At 33.8% G+C, this 20,712-nt stretch overlaps 1 protein-coding gene across 3 annotated transcripts; it reads left to right on the forward strand.

The window, feature by feature from the left end:
* Nucleotides 1–315: 315 nt before the first annotated feature.
* Nucleotides 316–19,944, forward strand: lamp2 (lysosomal associated membrane protein 2). 3 transcript variants are annotated; one of them, XM_005799527.2, is made up of 9 exons: nt 316–475; nt 4,296–4,408; nt 7,039–7,249; nt 8,290–8,454; nt 8,535–8,767; nt 9,717–9,833; nt 10,732–10,786; nt 10,868–11,035; nt 16,535–19,944. In XM_005799527.2, exons 1-9 carry the CDS (start codon nt 430–432, stop codon nt 16,675–16,677), a joined length of 1,251 nt encoding a protein of 416 aa, XP_005799584.1. In that variant the 5' UTR covers nt 316–429; the 3' UTR covers nt 16,678–19,944. The 3 variants fall into 3 exon arrangements, with proteins under 3 accessions (XP_005799584.1, XP_005799583.1, XP_005799585.1); XM_005799526.3 differs by having other exon boundaries at nt 18,571–19,944; XM_005799528.3 differs by lacking the exon at nt 16,535–19,944 and adding an exon at nt 12,222–12,452.
* Nucleotides 19,945–20,712: the final 768 nt, after the last annotated feature.

Genomic DNA, 20,712 nt, shown 5'->3' on the forward strand with positions numbered 1-20,712 from the left:
TTTACATAAAAAGGTACGGAAGAGGATTAGGGCCACCGAAAAAAGGAATTCTGACTTTAATCTCAGAATTCTGACTTTAAAGTCTTTAATCTCAGAATTCTGACTTTAAAGTCTGAATTCTGAGATTAAAGTCAGAGATTAAAGTCAGAATTCTTTTTTTTTTCGGTGGCCCTAATCCTCTTCCGTAAAAAGGGGTGGATAAACAAGTCTTTAAATCATTATCTTGGAGATTTAGCGGCTCGGAGTGTATTTATAATGATTTACGGTGTGAAATAAAGCCGGACTTCCTGTCTGTACCTCCCTCAGGTTTGACACACAGTCATATGACTTGTATTTCCTGGCACAGCCTGATCGACTGGACGTCTCCTCACTTTTCTCTGCTTTTGTTTTTTCTCTTCAGTGGCTGAACATCCCAAACCCTCAGCGATCATGTCTCGATACGCTGCATTTGTTTTCTTCTTGTCTTTCGGAGTTGGTACGTATCCGCAGATTCATTTGTTACTGAAATGGTAAAAAAAAAAGAAGAAATGAATAAAAGTTTGGATCTGTTTCTCAGAAGTGACGCGATTAAACTTCTGGTGTACTTCAGGCCTTCATCGGTTAAATTTGGATAATTGTATTCTGAGTATTTGATTTTGTTTTGTATGATACTAATGTGAAAACAGTAGTAAAAAGCGAGTAAGACATTGAAACTGGTTCACTTAACCGCAGTCCTAATGTTTGGCAGCGGTAGCACATCAGAGCTAATTGTTACCTACGTCAATGTAAAACTCCTCAAAAACATGTAGCTTTAAAATATATTTATATCTTAATGCCGCCGTGCATATTTCAGCCAGGCTTTTATTAACTTAAAGCCCCCAAATAAATAAACGATTTTAATACAGGAGTTAATGTTTGCAGCAACAGACGTCAGTTAGCTTAGCTGCTAGCTGGCTTACCGATTAGGTAACGCTGGTTCTGGCAGCTTAAGCTCCAGTTACAGGTAGATTCTTGAACCTTCTTGTCTTGTATCTATTAAGAGGTTAAAGAAGCAGAAAATATGTTTAAAATATTTGCCTGATAAATTTTGCAACGTAATACCTTCACCGAGCTAGCTGAGTTAATGTTAGCATCTTTTGGCAGCAAGTTAGCACCGTTAAGCTAAAGGTTTCTGTTGAGAGGTTAACCCTTATTTTTATGGAAATTTGTATGTTTTATGTCAAAACAATTTAAAAAAAACTTTAAAATGATGCGAAAATATATTTTCAAGTTTAAAAAAATATATTGAAGTGGCTACGTCAGTTATTTATGTTGCTCGGTTTATTTTAAAAATGGACCCATTAACATCTTTAATGTTTTTTAATGCTAGATATTGTCTTGCTTACTCAAGACAATAAACGTTTTTGCTCATATGGGCTGAAATGTTCTGGTTAATCCTACAGCAGTTTCTTTTTCCCTTTTGTGAGTCAGTAGATTTAGTTGCGGTGTAATTCTTCTGCTGCCAAGTTGGTTTCAGTCTTGTCTGATGTGAGATTTCTGCAGCTCTTTTGCAAAGTAATGTCAGGTAGCATGACTTATTGCTGCTTCTTGAGGAGTTTGCTCTTTTATTAATTTTTCCGTTTTCAGCCAGATAGCCACAAGTGTGCAGCACCATGTGGGGGAGGTACAGTGCTTTGTTGGTCTATTCTCCATAAAGCTAGAAAAAAGTAAATTATTCCTGCATTTGGGAAGATTTATTCACATACTAAAAAAAAAAAGCTCAGTAATTTATATTTGCAACATTTATTGTTTGGACCAAAAACTGGATAATTAAAGTTTTCATTCTGGTACTTTGGTTTCAATAGCTTTATTTTCTGAGGGACAATTTTGTTTACATATACTTAAGTGTGATTTTTATTTGTTTTTATTTATTAATTTGGGATATTTAAAATGTCTTCCAGTTGCAGTGTTAAATGTTCACTAGTTTAAAGTTTATTGATATTTGAGAATATGTTCTTGGATTATTTTGTCATTACTATTATATCAAAACAGCAATATAATAGTTTATTGCATATTTTGAAACTAACTTTGTAAAATCTGGGTTTTCCACGACACTGGCAAGCAGTCAGTTTACTTTTACTCAAAGATTGTTTAGTAAAATTCAACAATAGGGAGTTATAGTATTATAATCTTCTTTTATATGGATATGAGAGAGTCCCAGGTACAGATGATAGTGTCAGAGCTACCTGGTTGAAGCTCATTTCTCAGTAAATTGCTGCTGATTGAAGGTTTACAGTTAATCTAGAGAGCATAGCATTGCTGGCCAACTGTTGAAAGAGCCTGAGGCTGTTTGTCAGGAGGTTATAGTCACATGTTTCACACTTTTAGAACCAAAACCGTAAAACTGATGCTTGTTGCAGAGGTGAGATTAATAGATGATGCAGAAACTATTCAAACATCTAAGTGTTTGAAGGCAGGAAACATAACATGTTATAAATGCATATCTGTTGCTCTTAATATGTGATGTTGGTCATAAAATTGAGTGCTTGGAATTGTCCTAGATCTGCTCTCATATGACCTTTTGTTTTGATTTTGTCTCCACCTGACTGACCCGCACAGTAAACATCTTTTCTCTCTATTTAAAAAGAAAAGGAAAGCGGGCTATAAACACAGGGGAAAGTTTGACGCTTTGTGTGTTTTTATGTTTCTGCTACCTGTAAATTCTTGCAAGCGGTTGAGTTGATGACGGAGCGTATTGGTGAAACTTTATCAGTTATCTAAATGGACCTTGTCCTTTCTGGTAACCTACATGCAGGTTTTTAGTGCACAGTATCAGTGGACTTTGCTGCAGCTACTGCACATATTAAGTTTTTAAACCAGTTCAAGTCTCATTCTCATGACTTTGTTGTTTTTTTATTAGTCCAAAGGGCCATTTTGTAGACTTTAGATGACTCTGAAATCAACTTTGTAACATTGATTAGCACTGTTTGCTACTCTGCTGACAACAGTTGTGTGTCTGTGTTGCCTGCTGCACAGTTTTAGCTCCTTTCACCCACAAAAGGAGAAGTGGGACGATAAAAACTAGCACTTTGTTTAAATACAGTCTTTAAGCTGGAACGTATTAACTTTTTTCACATTTTGCCATGTTACAGACTTTGTCTAAAATGAATTTGAGTTTGAAAATAACCCATAATTAATCCTGTCATGTTAACAAATTTTACTCGGTGATAAATCATCCCAGAAGTTATTGTGATAAATGATAATATTGTTGTTCTGACGCCATTTTCAAGCATAATAATGGAAGAAAACATTTAAATTATAATAAACATTTAACACTGGAACTGGAAGACATTTTAAATATCCAAAACGACAAATAAAATTAATTATAAAGTCTCTGAAAACTAAATTGTCCTTCAGAAAAAGAAGCCAGTTGAGACCAAAGCACTAAACTGAAAACTTTTATCATCCAGTTTTTGAAAGAATGAGAAAAAACGCCAACTCATGCAAATAAAAGTTATTGAGCTAATTTTAATTTATCATGCGATTAATTGATTTATTGTGTCACTCCTAAGCACAATCAGAGTAAAAAAATGATTTCAGACATTTAAAGTAAATTTAGTTGCATTATATTCTCTGCTTTGATGCTCAAAATTGACTGAGTACTTTAGAAATCCGCTGATCATCTCTAAGACGATTGGATTAAAAACGCCACTGATTGAAGGTGATTTGGAAAGAAAAATACTTATTTACATGAAGTTCTGCAGCTGGCAGTGAAGAAACGAACCATTAAAGTCAAAGAAAGTGTCTGTAAACCTCTGACGTCTGCTAAAGCACAAATCTGATGTTAAGAAAAAAGCAGCACAAAGCGCTGTGGTCCTCATTATTCAGAAGCGGAAGGATTTTGAAGATTTCTCCTCGGATCTGGTGACAAAATGAGTAATAGAGGAAGAGGTGACCGCTGGCTCGTGGAGACTGAATCATCCAACCATTCTGTGAACAAATGAGCATTTCTCCAGTGATTCATTTAAACTGCATCACAAACGGGAGGAAAAAAACACGTGAAAAGGTCTGATTTCGAAGAATACAACCTGGAGCAGGGCTGTGCAACGTTTTTGAAACAACTGTGAAGTTAAAAGAAGTAAAAAATTTTCTTATGAAAAATGTAAAAACAAACTAAATATGTAATACATCTCTGGAAAAAATGAAGAGCCCACTGCACTGAAGCAGTAATTCTGGGAAGCGCTGCATCCTTTTTGTTATTTGTGTAAAGAACTTTGTGCTATAATGTAATTTATTTTTATTGTTTTAACCAAAATAACACATTGTTTTCTTTTCAGTGTCCCATCTGTCTCATGGCATTGAGGTTAAAGTCATGAATAAGGACAAGTTGTGTCTTTATGCCAATCTGACCCTCAGCTTCTCGGTCACCTATGAAGTTGCTGACAACAAGGTGAGCCACTGTACTTTGACTACACCAGTAGTCTGCTGTTTTACAGCCCCTTGTAAAGCCGTTGCTGCTTTCCTCTTATCAGGCGCCTGAATCACGTGGTTGTCACATCACTGTTGAGGAAGCAGGCGCCTCATGAAAAAGGGAAACGACTGAGGTCACGACAAGCAGCAGATTCTTTCTGTTCAGGATTTTGCTTAGTCAGTTTTCCTCATGTACATCCTTCCATTGTTTCGTTGAGTCATTTCACTTCCGGATTTTAAACGAAACATCAGACATCACTCATTCATTGAATTAAGGAACCATTTAAATCTCAATAGCAGAAGTTAAGGGGTTAAATGTAATGCTTTCTTTACGTGACTGGCCCTGAAAAAGATGAACTCCTGGAGTTTTAAATGGATTAAAAACACTGAAACAAGAATAAATGTGTTTTTATTCAATAAGCAGATGGAGTAAATGTTATGTTAACAATTTTAATCTAAAATATTTCTTTGTGTTTGGGCCTACAGCTGAAGATAGTTAACAGAAAAGTAAGAAAGATAGTGTTTGGTTGTATTGCTGAAGCGATTAATCGAATTAATGGTGATTAATCGGTTATTGAAATCATTTTCAGCTAATTTAATATCGATTAATCATTAAGATTCTAAAAATGGCCATTTGTTTGTTCTTGTGTAAAACATAGAGGTAGTAAATGGAAGTAGCTGAAAGTCTCAACTCTTTATACACAAAATCTAGAGATACACTGATGTGAATGTTTGGGATAATATCAATATCTGATATTTGAAAACGCCCATATCGATATTAACAGCGATATGTCGTGAATCAATGATAAAATCATTTTTCTTTTGAGGAATGACTGCTGTAATGTTTCAGTCATTTGGCTCAGACACAGAGAAGAAAACAAGTCAAATGCAAATAATTATCAGGAAAACGATGCAATAGAAACTTCTTTTTGTAAAAGCAGTTATTGATTTAATTTAATAATGTGGCTCTTGGAGGCCAGCAGAAAATCTGTTCTGAAAAGGAAAACAGACTTTTCTTTTTCCCTGGTAAGTTTCATTCTCACAACCATCACGCGGATTTTCCTGGCTGCTGACTTCCCTAAAGCTATCGGTCACCGCCGTGGTATGAACAACGTTGTTCTGGTGTCTTAACTGTTTTATTTTCTTCTCTAAAGACAAAATTACAATTGTTTTCCACTCCTGAGGCAAAAATACTTTTAAACATGTGGGGTGAGAAGAAATCTGAGCCACTTTTCCACAGAAATCCGTGTTTCTGAATTTGTATTTCTACTTTGATGATGTGAAGGAAAAACCAAACTTTACATCCGTTCAGAATAAATTCCCTTTACGGTCCGACTTATGATTACATTACTAATCGATTGTTCTGACAATTTATTCTGACGATTAATCGAATAAAAAAATGTGCTACTTTCTACAGATTTATACTTTTACACATATATTAAAAGAATCCAGTTCCTTTTTTAAAATAAGAAATTTATTTCCTAACATGCAGTAAAACAGAAATCCTGTAGTGAACTATTTAAACCGGCTGAAGGTAAAACTTTGCCACTTGAGAAGTTTTGTTGAAAACATATTTACAGATTGATTCTTTTATCTTAAATCCAATATTTTAAATATTTTGAACAGTTTGACTTAAATACTGCTCTGAATATGTTGGGGGGATTTTCAGCAAATTGACTTATTTTTGAGTTTCCAGTCACAATTAATCAATTACTAAATTGTAAATTATTTTAAGAAAAATATATTTACTAACAAAGATATTTTTCTCTTAAATTAAATTTTTAAAAATATTTAATACAGTTTTGATTTAATTACTGCTCTGAGTGAGCTGTTTTCCAGGGCTAGTTAATAATTAATCGATTACTGTATTAGGTGACCTTTGTTTTAATAATCGATTAATTGCGATTAATCATTTTAGCTCTACAAATATACTTGAGTGTCTTATGACTTCAAGCTTTAAATATGATTAAATTGGCTCTGTTACCAAAGACAGATTCTTTAAGATATAAATTAAAATGTTACTTTTTAAAAGGTTCTAATAGTAAGGAATCAAAATCGGTTATAATATTATTAATCTTTATGGAATATCGTAAAAATAAAATGTTTATTGTGAAAAATGAAAGGTTTTCTTTCTTTAATAAACTTTCACTGCTGCATTGTTTAAAAACTCAATTAAAACACCACAGCATTGTTCAGCATCCTGCAGGAGAATGAAATTTGTCAATAAAAGACGTGAGGTCGGAAAGACGGTTGAGATCATAGTTCAAAGAAGTTCGAAGAAAGTTTATCAACCAGCAGGAAAAATGGGTCAAGAGGGAATAATTAGGTCAGTCTGACGAAACATTTTGCTGTATTTATTTACAGAAGAGCCAAAATGAGCCAACAAAAGCACAAGGTTATTATTTAAAGACGAGAGCTTTGCAAAAGTTAAATTTCTGATGGTTTTGTTCAGGTAAAAGGGAAAAAAAGCAGCTATTTGTTTCGATTAAATAAAATTATACCATCTTTACTGAAAATTAAGTTTTTATTGCATTTTTGATGTTAAATTAACTCTAGATCTAAGAATCCGATTGTTTGATGTTTCTGTAATGATTCTCTGCTCTCTTTCAGAACAAAACGGTTTCATTTGAGCTTCCCTCCTCTGCATCGTCAGACGACAGCAAATGCGACAACACGAGCTCGATTCTGAAGCTCAGCTTTCCGGACGGACACTCCTGGAGCGTGAACTTCTCCCTCAAAGACAAAAGCTACCAGGCAGAAAACATAACCTTCGTTTACAACCTCAACGACTCAAAGGTCTTCCCAGATTCTTCATCCAATGGTAACTTCTGCTTTACATGGCGCCCCCTATGGAGCATGGGGGAAATTGTTTTCTTTTGCGTTACTTCGCAATAAATTAGCAAATACAGCCTGGTGTATTTTGTATGCAGTCACAGCGAGAAGAAATGTTGATTTAAAATTGCACACAGCCTCAGTTCGGTGCAGAAACTGATTGAAAATTGATTTATTATTTCATATTTATGTAAAGTAGAGATGGAAATATCCATGAAAACGTCTCGTTATTTACCTTTCAGATTAATAACAGACGACTTTATTGTCATGTGAAAATAACTCGTAGCCCAAATGGCTTAGATGTGTTTTTTTTTTTTCTTTCTTACAAGAAGTTTCTGTCTTGGAAGAGAAAATCCATGTTTGACCTGTTCCTATATAAAACATGCATGGAAAAACCCTTACAGAAAATGTATGTTGTAGCACAAAATCTTTCAGAATTCAAGATTTAATTTCTGACTTGAATTTCAGAATTTTGGCTTTCTCAAAATTCAGACATTTTTTCTCAAAACTTGGGCTTTCTCAAACTTCTTACTTTTTTCTTAGAATTTTGACATTCATCTCAAAATTTTGACTTTAATCTCAGAATTTTTGACTTTCTCAAAATTCAGACTGTTTTGTCTCAAAACTTTTGACTTTTTTCACGGGATTCTGATGCTTTTTTGGTCTCAAAATTCATACTTTTTCTCTAAATTCTGACTTATTTTTCTTAGAATTCTGACTCTAATCTCAGGATTTGGACTTTCTTTTTCAAAATTTTTACATTTTCTCTAAATTCTGACTTATTTTTCTTAGAATTCTGACTTTAATTCCAGAATTCAGACTTTTTTTTTCTCAAACTTTGGACTTTTTTTATGCAGAATTTTTATTTCAATCCTCTGAGAGCAAAAGTCAGAATACATTTTTTAGTAGCCCTAATGCTCTTCTGTACTTTTGCTATTTAACACAATAGAAAAATGTTGCCCCATTTATTTTGTTTATTTTTTTGAACAAAATAAACTCAGACGAGTGAACTTTTTTCCTTGCTTGTAGAAACTGTTACCGTGACGACAAAGCCTGACATTACAGACGTTGGCGTGAACACGTGCTACTCGTGCAAAAGTGAAGACACGCTCATCGCTTCGCCCCTTGCCAACATGACTCTGTCGGACGTGCTCATACAGGCCTTCATCCTCAACGGCACCAAGAGCGAGAACCGTAAGAACCGCCGCCTCTCGCCCTCCTCCGGGCTCAGACCTTCACATATCAAGTTCTGATCCGTTCTCTCCGTTTTCCAGTAACGACCTGCTCTGCGGACAAACCCGTAACTCCAACTCCCACTCCCACTCACGTGACCAACGCCACCACCGTGGTGCCGGCCACCAACGCCACCACGGCAGTTCCTCCCACCACCCCCACTCCCACTCTGCCCACTCCCACAGTGGGGAATTACTCCTTCAAGCACGACGTCAACAGCACGGCCTGCCTGCTGGCCAACTTCGGCCTGAGGATCGGCTTCACTCAGAACAAGGTGCGTTCAGCAGCAAGAGTAACATAAATGTACTCAAGTAAAAGTAAAAAGTATTCGTCCAACAAAGTATCTGGTAAAACGTTTACTCGAGTATTGAGTAACTGATCAAATCATCAATCAATTAATATTAAAAATTACATCATCAGACGGACCAAAATGTAAATTAAGTGGAGATTTTGGTGGGGTTTTTTTTCAAAATCAATTTGTTTCAATATAAAACTTTAACAAAAACTGAAAGCCTGTATATGATATGTTTATTTATTTATTTTGGTTAAAACACAATTAATTGAGGTGAATCAATTTATTTAAATAGTTAACAACTAATCTTGTAATCATTAACTGGATTATATGAACTGAAAAAGAACATTTGCTGATAAAACAACATATTCAGAAAAGCTTTTAAGCCAAAACTGCATAAATATTCAGCATTTAAGATAAAAAAAAAACGTCTGTCTGAAAATCTGTTTTCCCAAAAACTCCTCAAGTGGCTTTTAGCTTCACCTGGTTTAAATGCTATTTTATTGCATTTTAGGGAATAAAATGTTTATTTTTTTTTTATTTAAAAAATGAATCAAATCGTTTCTTTGCATCTTTTAATGTTTTTCTAATATTGTAAAACTAAGAGGCCAAAGTGGTTAAATGAAAAATCAGCAGAATTTTTACACTTTTATGTGATTAATAATGAGAATAATCGATTACTAAAATAATTTATTAATAATGAACACATACAGTGCCTTTAAAAAGTCTTCACCCCTTCAAGTGATGTATCCGTTTTATTACCTTTATAAATCATTCATGATCAACAACATTTTTGGCAAATAAAATTACAAAATAAAATCGTTCCAAATTGTTCTAGCTGCAGCTTTTATTGGCTCTGTAAACCTTTAGCAGTAGTTTGGGAATAGTTTATCTTTAATAGCACAATGGTTTTTATTTTGTGTGTGTTCAGAAGTATCAGGAGGTGAACTTTGACCCTCCAACTGAAGTTTCTGGAAGCTGTGGAGTCGACAGCAGCGAGCTCATCCTGATGTCCAACGGCATCAACGTTTCTCTCTCATTCTACAATGTAAGTTTTATAAACTTATTGTTTAGTTTGTTGAAGCTAATTTCTATCTTGTGTATATATATATTTAATGTGTGTATGTGTATATATATATATATATATATATATATATATATATATATATATATATATATATATAAGCTGCATACTGTGAAACATTTTCAGAAATAATGGAGAAAACAACAATCTGCTCTGCAAAAACACAAAATATTATCAGGTGGTTTTTGGTCCAGTTTATAGTGCAAATATCTTAGTTTTGTCTTATTTCAAGTTTACTAACTTACAAGTAAATTACAGCAATAAATATGAGTTGGTTTTGAGTAAATAATTCCTTAATATTGATGGAAAAAGTAATTGTGTCACTGGCGGATTATCTCACTTATAACATGGAAAAATGTCTTGTAATAAGTGAAATAACCTGCCAATGAAATAAGGAATTGTTTTCTTAAAACAAGCTTCTATTAATGGCTGGAAAGTAACTTGTAAGTTAGTTTTGTCTTATTTCAAGTTTACTAAGATATTTGTACTATAAAATCTACCAAAATACTTGGTCATATTTTGTGTTTTTGCAGGTCAGATCCTTGTTTTCTCCTTTATTTCTGAAACTTTTCACATGAAGACTCAGTTATGCTGCTGTTTAGATGTTTTTTACTGCACACTGAGAAGAAATGCTGTTTGATCTCTTTATTCATCAGCAAATATATGCAAAAGTTAACAGGTTTTAGTTTCTGCTATAAAAATATGAGAACCTCAGAACGAAACAGGAAGTAAGAAATTTGAAGTATATATGATCAGTTTAACTTCTCAACCATAAAACAGAGAGGAGGTTTTACTCATTTGATACATTTACACACTCGGCATCAGACATTTTATCTAAATAAATTGTTCTCAATCTTAACAGGACACAAAGAAATTCCGCCTCCATGCAGTGAACGTCACCCTCAACACCAGCTCCGGTATTGATTATCCGTATCCGCTCAGAGACAACCTGCAGTTTTCCAGGTTTGGTGCTGAGTTTCCTGTGTGTCGCCCTGCAGGCATTTTTGCTCAGAGTGGCGCCAACCTGAGTCTGTGGGAGGCGGCGGTGGGAAGCTCCTACATGTGCAACAAGGAGCAGAACTTCACCATCACCGACCTGCTCTCCATCTACACCTTCAGCCTGCATGTGCAGCCGTTCGGCGTGAAGAACGGCCTCTACAGCACAGGTCAGTCATCTTTCATCTCTTATCCAATGGACTGAGTTAATATTAATGCTCTCTATTACCATGTGGTAGCTGCAGTTCATTATTTGCACATTTTTTGCAAAGACTTTCATTGAAAACTCAAAAGATTCAGCATTTTTATTATACCATGACTTGTTTTTCACATTTTTTATGTTAGAACCTGACATTTTAATGTATTTTATTGGGATTTTATGTCGTATACCAACAGAAATTAGCATTCAGTTCATCTGAAAAGTGTGGCATGCATTTGTAACGATTTTTGCTGGATGATACATTTTTCCAACGATAAAATTGTTGTTTTGAGACCATTTTCTAGTAGTACAGTAGTAAGAAGAAAACTTTCTCAGAGATCAATAAACTTTAACTTCTAATGAAAGTTTAACTCCTGAGCTGGAAGACATTTTAAATATCCAAAATAAATAAAACAACAGAAACAAATTAAATGAATTATGAAGTCTCTGTAAACAAAATTAGCAGCAGACTGAAAACTTTTATCATCCAGTTTTTGGTAGAAAAATATAAGTCATAAAAATGGAAACTATTGATCTTGTTTTAATATATTATGCGATTAACTGATTAATTGCAATTAATTGTCGCTCCCCCAATCTCTTCTGTAGAAACAACTTTCACTGCAGTTACAGACACAAAATTTTGGCACAGTGTCTCTTTCAGCTTTGGTCTGCTGTCTTTCCACAAACTCTGAATTAGATTTGGTTTTGAACTTTGACTCGTCACAAAGTCATCATCGTTTTCCATTTAAAACTCCATTCGAAGCGTCCGCACTGCTAGTTTCAGCCATTTTTCACCTCAAAATAGCGACATGGCCGTTCAGGCTGCAGACTTTGAACACGACACGGATGGAAGTGACACAGACCAGATTTTATCAGATGTGAAAAGATCAGAATCGGCTCATTCAGATTGCAGCGTGAAAGTCGTTTTTTAGGAGAATCGGTGTAAATTGTGACATAAAATCCCATTAATATGCAGTGAAGCTATTTCTTGTTGAACATGTAGAAGTTAAAGCGGCGTGAAGAGTTTTGCAGCTCGGTTTTGTCCCATGATTGTGAATAATTTGTCTTTCTGCTTCATTCTTGCCTCTGTTTTGAATTAAGGAAAATAAGAAACTGAACTTTTCCACAAGCTGACTGACTCTCCTTTTTATCTGCAGCCCATGAATGTTCATTGGATGACCCCAGCATCTTAATCCCAATCATTGTTGGTGCTGCTCTGGCTGGCTTGATTCTCATTGTAGTGATCGCTTACGTGATTGGTCGAAGAAAGACCCATGTTGGATATCAGACCCTTTAAATCCAGCGTGTGTTCGCTCCTCACATGTCACGGGATTCTCAAGCCTGGTCCTTGGAATTGATTTGGCTAAATCTATTTAAGATTTAAAAAATAATCATTTTAGTACCTACTGGTAATAAAATGAAGAAGAAGAAAAAAAAAACTTGATTAAATTGAATCAGCCCAAAGATGAATTTGATGTTTTCCTCAAGGACCAAACTTGTTTTTCCCCTGGTTCGGTTTGTTTTCATCCTGTTTTTGTCCTTCCCGTTTTGCTTCTTGTTGATGCTCGAGTTCAGGCGAACAGCAAAGCTCGTTTCCTTGTGCAGAAATGCCTGAAGATTTATAACCTCTGGTCAGTTCGTCTAGTTTTTTGCACAAGATCTTCAGCTTTCATGATCCTGCACTTTGCTCAGCACACATTCCCTCCCTCCCTCGTTTTGTTTGTTTTGTTCTTGTTTATCGTTTCACTTTTCACCCCAATAATTATCAAATCAAAATATTAGAGCTCCTTTCTGTGTTTATTTCCAGAATTTCACTAACACGGATGAATGAAGTGGGTTTTGGACCCGTCTTGTTCCCTGTAGATCAGGAGAAGTCTTGGGATTTATTTCAGACTTTGAGGCTCTGTTCATGTTTTGAATGCATAAGGAAATATCGGGGTCATTATAGATTAAAAAGGAAGTGATAATTGACCACAGAGGAGTGAATTGTTTGTCAGATACATTCATGAGGAATGTGTCTGAATGTTGGGTCCAAACTGCAAAAACACAAAAAGTATTTTTAGTCTACATTCTAGTGCAAATATCTTAGTTCACTTTAAATAAGACAAAACTAACTTAGAAGTAACTTTTAAGTAAGAGATAGAAGCTTAATTTTATTTAAATAATTAATTAATATTAATTTTAAAAATCTACTAGTTCCACTGGCAGATTATTTCACTTCAAAATGTTTTAAGTGAAATAATCTGTCAATAAGGAATTATTGACCTAATATAAGCTGCTATGTCTTGCTAAAAAAAGTTACTGATAAGTTATTTTTGTCTTCTTTCAACTGAACTAAGATATTTGCAATAGAAATTAAACTAAAAATACTTGGTAATATTTTGTGTTTTTGCAGTGCAGCTCTGACTCTTAAACTTTTTGGAAAATATTCAGATACGATTCTCCTAAACCTTTGACTTTGGTCATGTTTGTTAATACAGAGGGTTTTTTCCCGAACAGATTTGACTTCTATTATAACTTTATGCCCTAAATCATAAAAACAGAGAATATCCACGTTTCTTTTCCTCATTAATATGTGAAATTAATCTCAAAATTTATTTTTTTTGGCTTAAATCTACTCCTCCATGGCCAGTATTTTTCATTCTTTTATCTGAAATGTCTCCCAATACTCCATCGTATGACTGTAAAGCCAGATTATGACTAACTTCAGATATTATTCATCAGCATCAAGCAGATAATTTACGCGTCTCATTCAGATTTAAAGTGGTAAAGAAAGGATTTTATGACGCCATTGTTAATTTAACCTGTGTGAGTCTTTTTATTTTTATTTTTGCACACACTCCAATCAGAGCAAACTAGAACGAAAGAATCGCCGGTACTTTTGTAATTTAATCAACAAACACATGGTGGCATTAGTCAGAAAAGGGAAATCAAATATTTGTCACTTTCGCTGCGAATCATTCTGGAATCAGGATGTTTGCACAGAAATGCACTAAGAGGGTTTTATGTTGCTTGTCGTCTAATTTTCTCACCTGTGTTACAATCAGCTGGATGAGAGGACGCTTACAGTCCTGAAAACTTTTCACATCGTCTTTGAATATTTGTGACAAAGAATAAAAAATGTAGAGAAAATAACAGGAAGTGATATCATTTGTGCTTTTGTTTTTTTATGAGAGTTGAAAGGCCATGAGCCGTTTCACTGCTGCAGAGATAAAAGCTGGAAATAATAAAGCGAGCTGGAGTTTATTTCACAAAATGGTTTCAGTTTAAATTAGAGATGCACTGGTTACACTGCAAAAACTCAAAATATGAAATAAAGTAATTTTGGTCTAGTGATGGTCTAGTTAACTTATTAGTAACTTTTCAGAAAGAAATAACAGCAATAATTTCTCAATATTGATTTAAAAAGTACAAGTTTCACTGGAAGATCATCTCACTTAGAACAAAATGTTTTTTCCATATTAAGAATAAATTATTCTGCCACTGAAAACAGAACTTTCTAATTAATATTAAGAAATTATTGACTTAAGACAAGCTCCTAAATCCTGCTGAAAAGTAGTGAGTTTGTAGAAAACTCAAAATCTGACCAAGTATTTTTGTGTAGTTTCCAGTGCAAATATCTTAAAACGCTAGGATTAAGAGAAACTAGCTTAGCAACATTTATGAGCCTTAATATTAATTTAAATGAGTACTTGTTCTACTGGCAGATTATTTCACTTGTAACATGGAAAAAATGTTATAAATGAAATTATCTGCCAGTGAAAGTTGGACGTTTTCATCAATATTAAGAAATAATAGACCTGGAGCAAGATCTTTTTCTTTTTTTTTTTTTTTTTGAAAAGTTACTTGTAAGTTAGTTTTGTCTTATTTTAAATGCAGTGGAAACTAGACCAAAAATACTTAGTAATATTTTGTGTTTTTGCTATTTAGAACCTTTCCTTTGATGTCTGATCAATTAATTCAATTTTTTCTGACTATAATATTATGCATATTATTATAATGTATAATATTTCAAATCCTCAGATGCACCGATTGTTAATTTTCCTGTATGATATAGACCAATTTTCTTTAATATTGGACCAGCTAATTTAGGAATTTTTTTTCACATTATAACAGAGGAAAAAAAGTGCAGCTGGTTATTTAATTAAAGTATTTATATTAACTTAAACATACAATTATGGAATAAGAAGATTACATCTGATTTCAATTATTTTATATTTTTTTTAAAACTCAAAAGAATGCATCAATGAACATCCTTCAAGTCCAAATTAATTAAGTTAATCACAGATCAGAGTACAAAACAATTATCCAGTTACAATCTCCAGTCGGTGCATCTCTAGTTTTGTTTAACTTATGTCACATTAACTTGTGAGTCTAATGTAGGTTTCATTAGATTTCCAGCATATTTTAATCTGCTGCCATGTTTGTTCATAGAATCTCTAAAATCTTCCATTCAAAAACACAAAGTTCTCTCCTGCAGGAAGTCATTGGTTGTCGGGGTTAATTGAGGTTTTGAGCAGCTTCAGGCACGGCAGCAGGCAGGAAGTGTTTCCATAGCGACAATTGTAGCTGTGCATCAGTTTCTACACTGCAAAAAATCAAAACACAAACTCTTACCAAGTGTTTTTGTCTATAGTTTATAGTACAAATATTTTAGTACATTTGAAAGAAGACAAAACTAACTTACAAGTAACTTTTTAGCAACAAAGAGGAGATTGTTTTAAGTCAATAATTCCTTAATATTGATGTGAAAATAGTAGTTCATCCAGCAGATTTCACTTGTTTTAAGTGAAATAATCTGTCAGCACCTTTTTAAAAGATATTAATGAATTATTGCCTCAAACCAACCTCCTATATGTTGCTTTTAAGCTATTTTGTTTTTATTTCCAGTGCACTGAGATTTTTGCACTAGAAACTAGAGAAAAAACACTTGTTATGGTTTTGTGTTTTTGCTTTGTGCTGTGTATTGTTTGCGCTGATAAAATTTGCTCTCACAGGTTTATTGTACATGTGTATGAATAATTGCTTTTTAATCAAAAATGAGCTTAGATTATTTTTTTTGCCTGTTTTTTGCTTGTGATTTGTGCCTTTGTGTAAAAAAAAAAAAAAACTGCCTTAAATATACAGATGTTCCTGCAGCACCAATAAAGCTTTTAACTGGACTTGTTTATAATTCTGAATCCGCAAAATAAACTCAATTATTCACAGACTCTGTCATATATTTAAAATAAAAGGGAATCTGCTGCAGGACCATCTCTGTTGACGTGTCATTTTGCTATTAGCTGCATCAAATTCAATTTGTGTCAATGAAGCATTTTTAGTATTTTCAATGGAAATAAAAATGTTTGAAAATGTACAGAAGGGATTCCCTGTTGTTTATGCTTTTTTATGACTAACTGCTTCCTTTCAGGTGTTTTATTTTTTAAGTGGGTGAGACATTCACGTGTGTGCTCTCTTCATTCCCGTCTAGCTGAGGAATGCCTGACTGATGAGGAGAGCTACCTTGTTCCCATAGCTGTCGGCGTTGCCCTGCTTGTTCTCATACTTATTGTTCTGCTGGCTTATTTCATCGGGAGGAAGAGAAGCATGGCGTCGGGCTACCAGTCTTTCTGATCTTACTCCTCGTTTAGAGCTGCAGGGGGTGGCCGCCGCCTTATTTAAATCGCTGCTTTTTCACTAATTGGTGATGAGAAGAGCGTAATCTGTGTGTTTTGTTCTGTTAACTTATGGGTCTTCTGATTGTCTTTTAGCTTTGTATAAAGACTGGAAACACGCTTGATGTACTCAAAACTACCAAACAGAAATTGGATGTGATTCCCAGAAAGTACACTTAACTATAATTAATTAGTTGGTTGCAAAATGGCAGCTGCTGCAAGTCTTAGTCTGTTTAATGGGTGGGAAGCTGAAATCTAAAATCTGCCATCAGGACGCTTCCAAATATATATATTTTTTCTTAAGGGGCAAGTTAATTTTTTTTTCTTTTTTATTAGTGAGTTTGGATACAAGTAAAACTTCTTCCAGTTGATTTTTACCCACTTAAAGCAACTCGAACTTTAAATGTCCAAATCAACATGATGGAACAATATATTATCAAAGCATGCAATACTTTAACAAATATTCAGATTGTTTTTGTTGGAAAGGGTTGTTTAACTTATACATTCAAAACTTAAAAAGGCTTATTGGTTACCCTTACTAAAAGACATTTTTATATTCTTTAGGTATTCAATTTAATTTCCCTTTCTGATTCAAAAAGTATTTTTGAATTGAATTTGATTGGGGAAACAAATGGAACAGAATTTAATCAATTCTGAGCAAACAAAATTCAGATTTAGGTCACTTTCTGTTCGGAAATATTTGTATTTTTAGCCAAGTATAATAATTTAAAAGCACATTTGGGGAGCGTTTGAGTAAAAGTCATTGCACAGAAGAGGTGCTTGCAAAAGAATGTAAAAATAGTAGTTCAAAAACTAATTTTGCTGGATGCTAATTTGTTCCAGAATTTATTCCGATAAACTGTAATATTGCTTTGAGACCATTTTCAATAAATATACCGATGATGGCATGGAAATGCAAGTTGGCTCTTTGAAAGACCAATATACTTGCATTTTGTGCAGAACATTTAACCCTGGAACTGGAAGATATTTAATTATTAAAAATAAAACACAACAATCAAAAACAAATAAAAACCACACACAACCGAAACCATAAACAACAAAGTTTTAAGTCTCTCTAAACAAAACTATTACCCTTTAAAACAAACAAAAAAACATTAATCAGAATGGTAGGTATCCGTATCTAACGGTCATGGCAGTTGCTATGGAGTTGCTATGACAACAACGAAACAAGCCACAAGCTTAGAAAGAGCTTTCGCCTCGTTCTTTTCTAACCTAAAAACAGTACAAGTACATTAAAAACATTACTTGATTACAATTTTTAAGTACTTTACTTTCTTTTTGTTGGTCTCGAAATAGTTCGTCTTTGCACTTCTCCTGCCTAGCAGCAAGATGGCGGTTCAGTAGCGCGGATCACTTCCGGTTCAGAAGGTTCTTTATTTTTAAGCTAGTTAATTGTTTTTTTTATTTTTTTTATTTAATCAATAAATTTTGTGATCATTTTTCTTTAATTAAAATATAATTCGTTTTTTTTATTAGACTACTTTCACAAGAGAGAATTCAGTTCGGGGAAAAAAAGAAGAAGCAAACATCCATGTTAATTGTGTTCGGATCGAGCTGTTTCCAGTTTTTACACTCAGCTTTTGGCATAATGTTTAATTTAATCTGACAAACTTCAGTGACTTAATTTTCTAAAACTGAACTCAGCAGAAATAATCTGTCGTTTTGTGTTTTTCTCTCTAATCCGCTCTGCATCGCTTCCATCTTTTCATAGGTTGTTTCTGTTCTCCTGCTTCTGGCTTTGTTTCTAATCGTTTATTTCCGACCCAAATCGCCCTCTAACTTCCTGCTGAGGCGCTAACTTCCTGTCTGTCTGTGTCTCTCTGTCTGTCAGCTGAGGAATGCTTCCTGGACTCTGATTTGAGCTTTTTGGTGCCCATCGCCGTCGGCGTGGCCCTCAGCTTCCTAATCGTCCTTGTGCTTATCTCTTACCTGATTGGTCGGCGGAAGAGCCGCACTGGTTACCAGTCTGTTTGAGTCCAGCTCTGCTGCTTCTGCTTCTTCTCCCTGTTTGTTCCCACCCTTTCTGCTCTTAAATTAAAAAAGAAAATACAAAAAGCTTCCTGGATTTTTCTCAGTTTTCCTCCGAGGCAGCGTCTCCTTGCAATAACCTTTTAGCTTATTTCCCACGTCCAGTTTCAGCTGGTTTTGTTTGTTTTTTGTTTATTTTTATTTTTTTGTTCTGACAAAAGTGACTGAATCAAGCACTAAAACGTTTATGATCTATGATAAATTGTTTTAATATAAACTGCATGTTTAAAAAAAGATAGATACATGGCTGTGAATTAGCCTTCCGCACTGCAAAAACACAAAATCTTAAGTAATTTTGTCGTTTTTTAGTTTTTTTTTTTTTTTGTGAAAGTATCTTAGTACACTTGAAATACAATATAACTAACTATGAGTAATTTTCAGCAAGTTTTAAATCAATAATATTTAAATAGAGATTAAAAAGTTCAAATTCCACTAGCAGAATTTTGTACTTTTGACATTGGAAAAATGCCTTACTATGTAATATAGTATTACTAATGTGTAATATGTACAAGTTAGTAATACGAACATAGTTTTCAGCAAGAAATAGGAGCTTGTTTTAAGTCAATAATTCCTTAATATTGATTTTAAAAGAACTAGTTTCATTGGCAGATTATTTCACTTATAACAAAAATTTATTCTGATGTTTTAGGAGAAATAATCTACCAGTGGAACTTGTACTTTTTATCAGTTTTAAGGAATTATTTACCTAAAACCAACTCATATGTCTTCCTGAAAAGTTACTTGTAAGTTAGTTTTGTCTTATTTCAAAAGTACTAAAATATTTGAACTATAACTATACCAAAAATATTTAAGATTTAGTTTTTACAGTGCACTCTCTTCCCTTCCTAACCCAGAGAGGCTTTTTGCCCTCATTTTCTGTGCTATATTATAGTATATGTGTAAATTAATCTCTTGTATAGAATGACAGACATTGAGTTTTGATGAATGTAAAGCCAACTTATTTCTCAGACGTCGGTTTTCCACAGATTTGTTTTCGCCTCCATGTATCACGAATGAACAGCTAAACTTGTTGCACATATTCTCACCGGATGAAAGGGAAAAATAATGTAACAGACACTTTACCAGCATCGGGATCAGTTTTATTTCTCTTTTATTTGTAGTTTTTGTCACTCTTGAATTTTGTTGAAATGCTCACATAAAGTATGTTGGAAATTAATTTGATTACAGTGTTGTTTACTTTTAAATCTGGGATTAAACGTGACATCTGACCGCAGGAACAGTTTAACATTAAAGAGAGATTATTCTCCTCAAACTCATCTGTGCATGTTGGGTATTCAGAAATCAGTTTTGAAGACCAAATAAACTTACTGTACTTACATCAAGTGAAATGTATTTATAAAGTGCCATAAAGTCAACAAACTTGACCAAAAATGTTACACAGCAAGAAAAGTAAAACATTACAATAGAAGAAATTAAATTAATACCGGCACAAAAATAAAAAAGGGAAATAGATGTTACTAAAGTGACTCACTTTCTTAAAGGCCAAGGAGCAAATATGTAAGATTGAGAGATTTAAAAACAGTTATTGATGCACTGCAAAAACACAAAATCTTACCAAGAATTCTTTTTTTATTTATTTATTTTTGGTCTAGTTTCTAGTCCAAATATTTTAGTACACTTGAAATGAGACAGGACTAACTTACTTTAGAAATTAGACAAAAAACATGGTAACATTTTGGTGGTTTTTCAGTGGTGCTGTTAAAACCACATGATCTAACCTGAGAATCTTAAATTTAACCTTATAAACCATCAGAAGTCATTAAATAGGGGAAAGAATTGGTGCACAAATGCTTTTGTATTCTTGTACACTGCAAAAACACAAAGTATTACCAAATATTTTTGGTCCAGTTTCTAGTGTAAATATTATAGACCTGAAATAAGACAAAACTGACTTACAAGTAACTTTTCAGCAATAAATATGAGC

Source organism: Xiphophorus maculatus, chromosome 23 (assembly GCF_002775205.1).
Source record: "Xiphophorus maculatus strain JP 163 A chromosome 23, X_maculatus-5.0-male, whole genome shotgun sequence".
Lineage (NCBI taxonomy): Eukaryota > Metazoa > Chordata > Actinopteri > Cyprinodontiformes > Poeciliidae > Xiphophorus > Xiphophorus maculatus.

What these genes read in the sequence shown, in the direction of transcription:
- lamp2 (XM_005799527.2), top strand. Translation starts at nt 430, where the DNA reads ATGTCTCGATACGCTGCATTTGTTTTCTTCTTGTCTTTCGGAGTTG. An exon ending in CCCAGATTCTTCATCCAATG is followed by an intron (nt 7,250 to 8,289) that starts GTAACTTCTGCT and finishes CCTTGCTTGTAG; the next exon opens with AAACTGTTACCGTGACGACA. An exon ending in TTTCTCTCTCATTCTACAAT is followed by an intron (nt 9,834 to 10,731) that starts GTAAGTTTTATA and finishes CAATCTTAACAG; the next exon opens with GACACAAAGAAATTCCGCCT.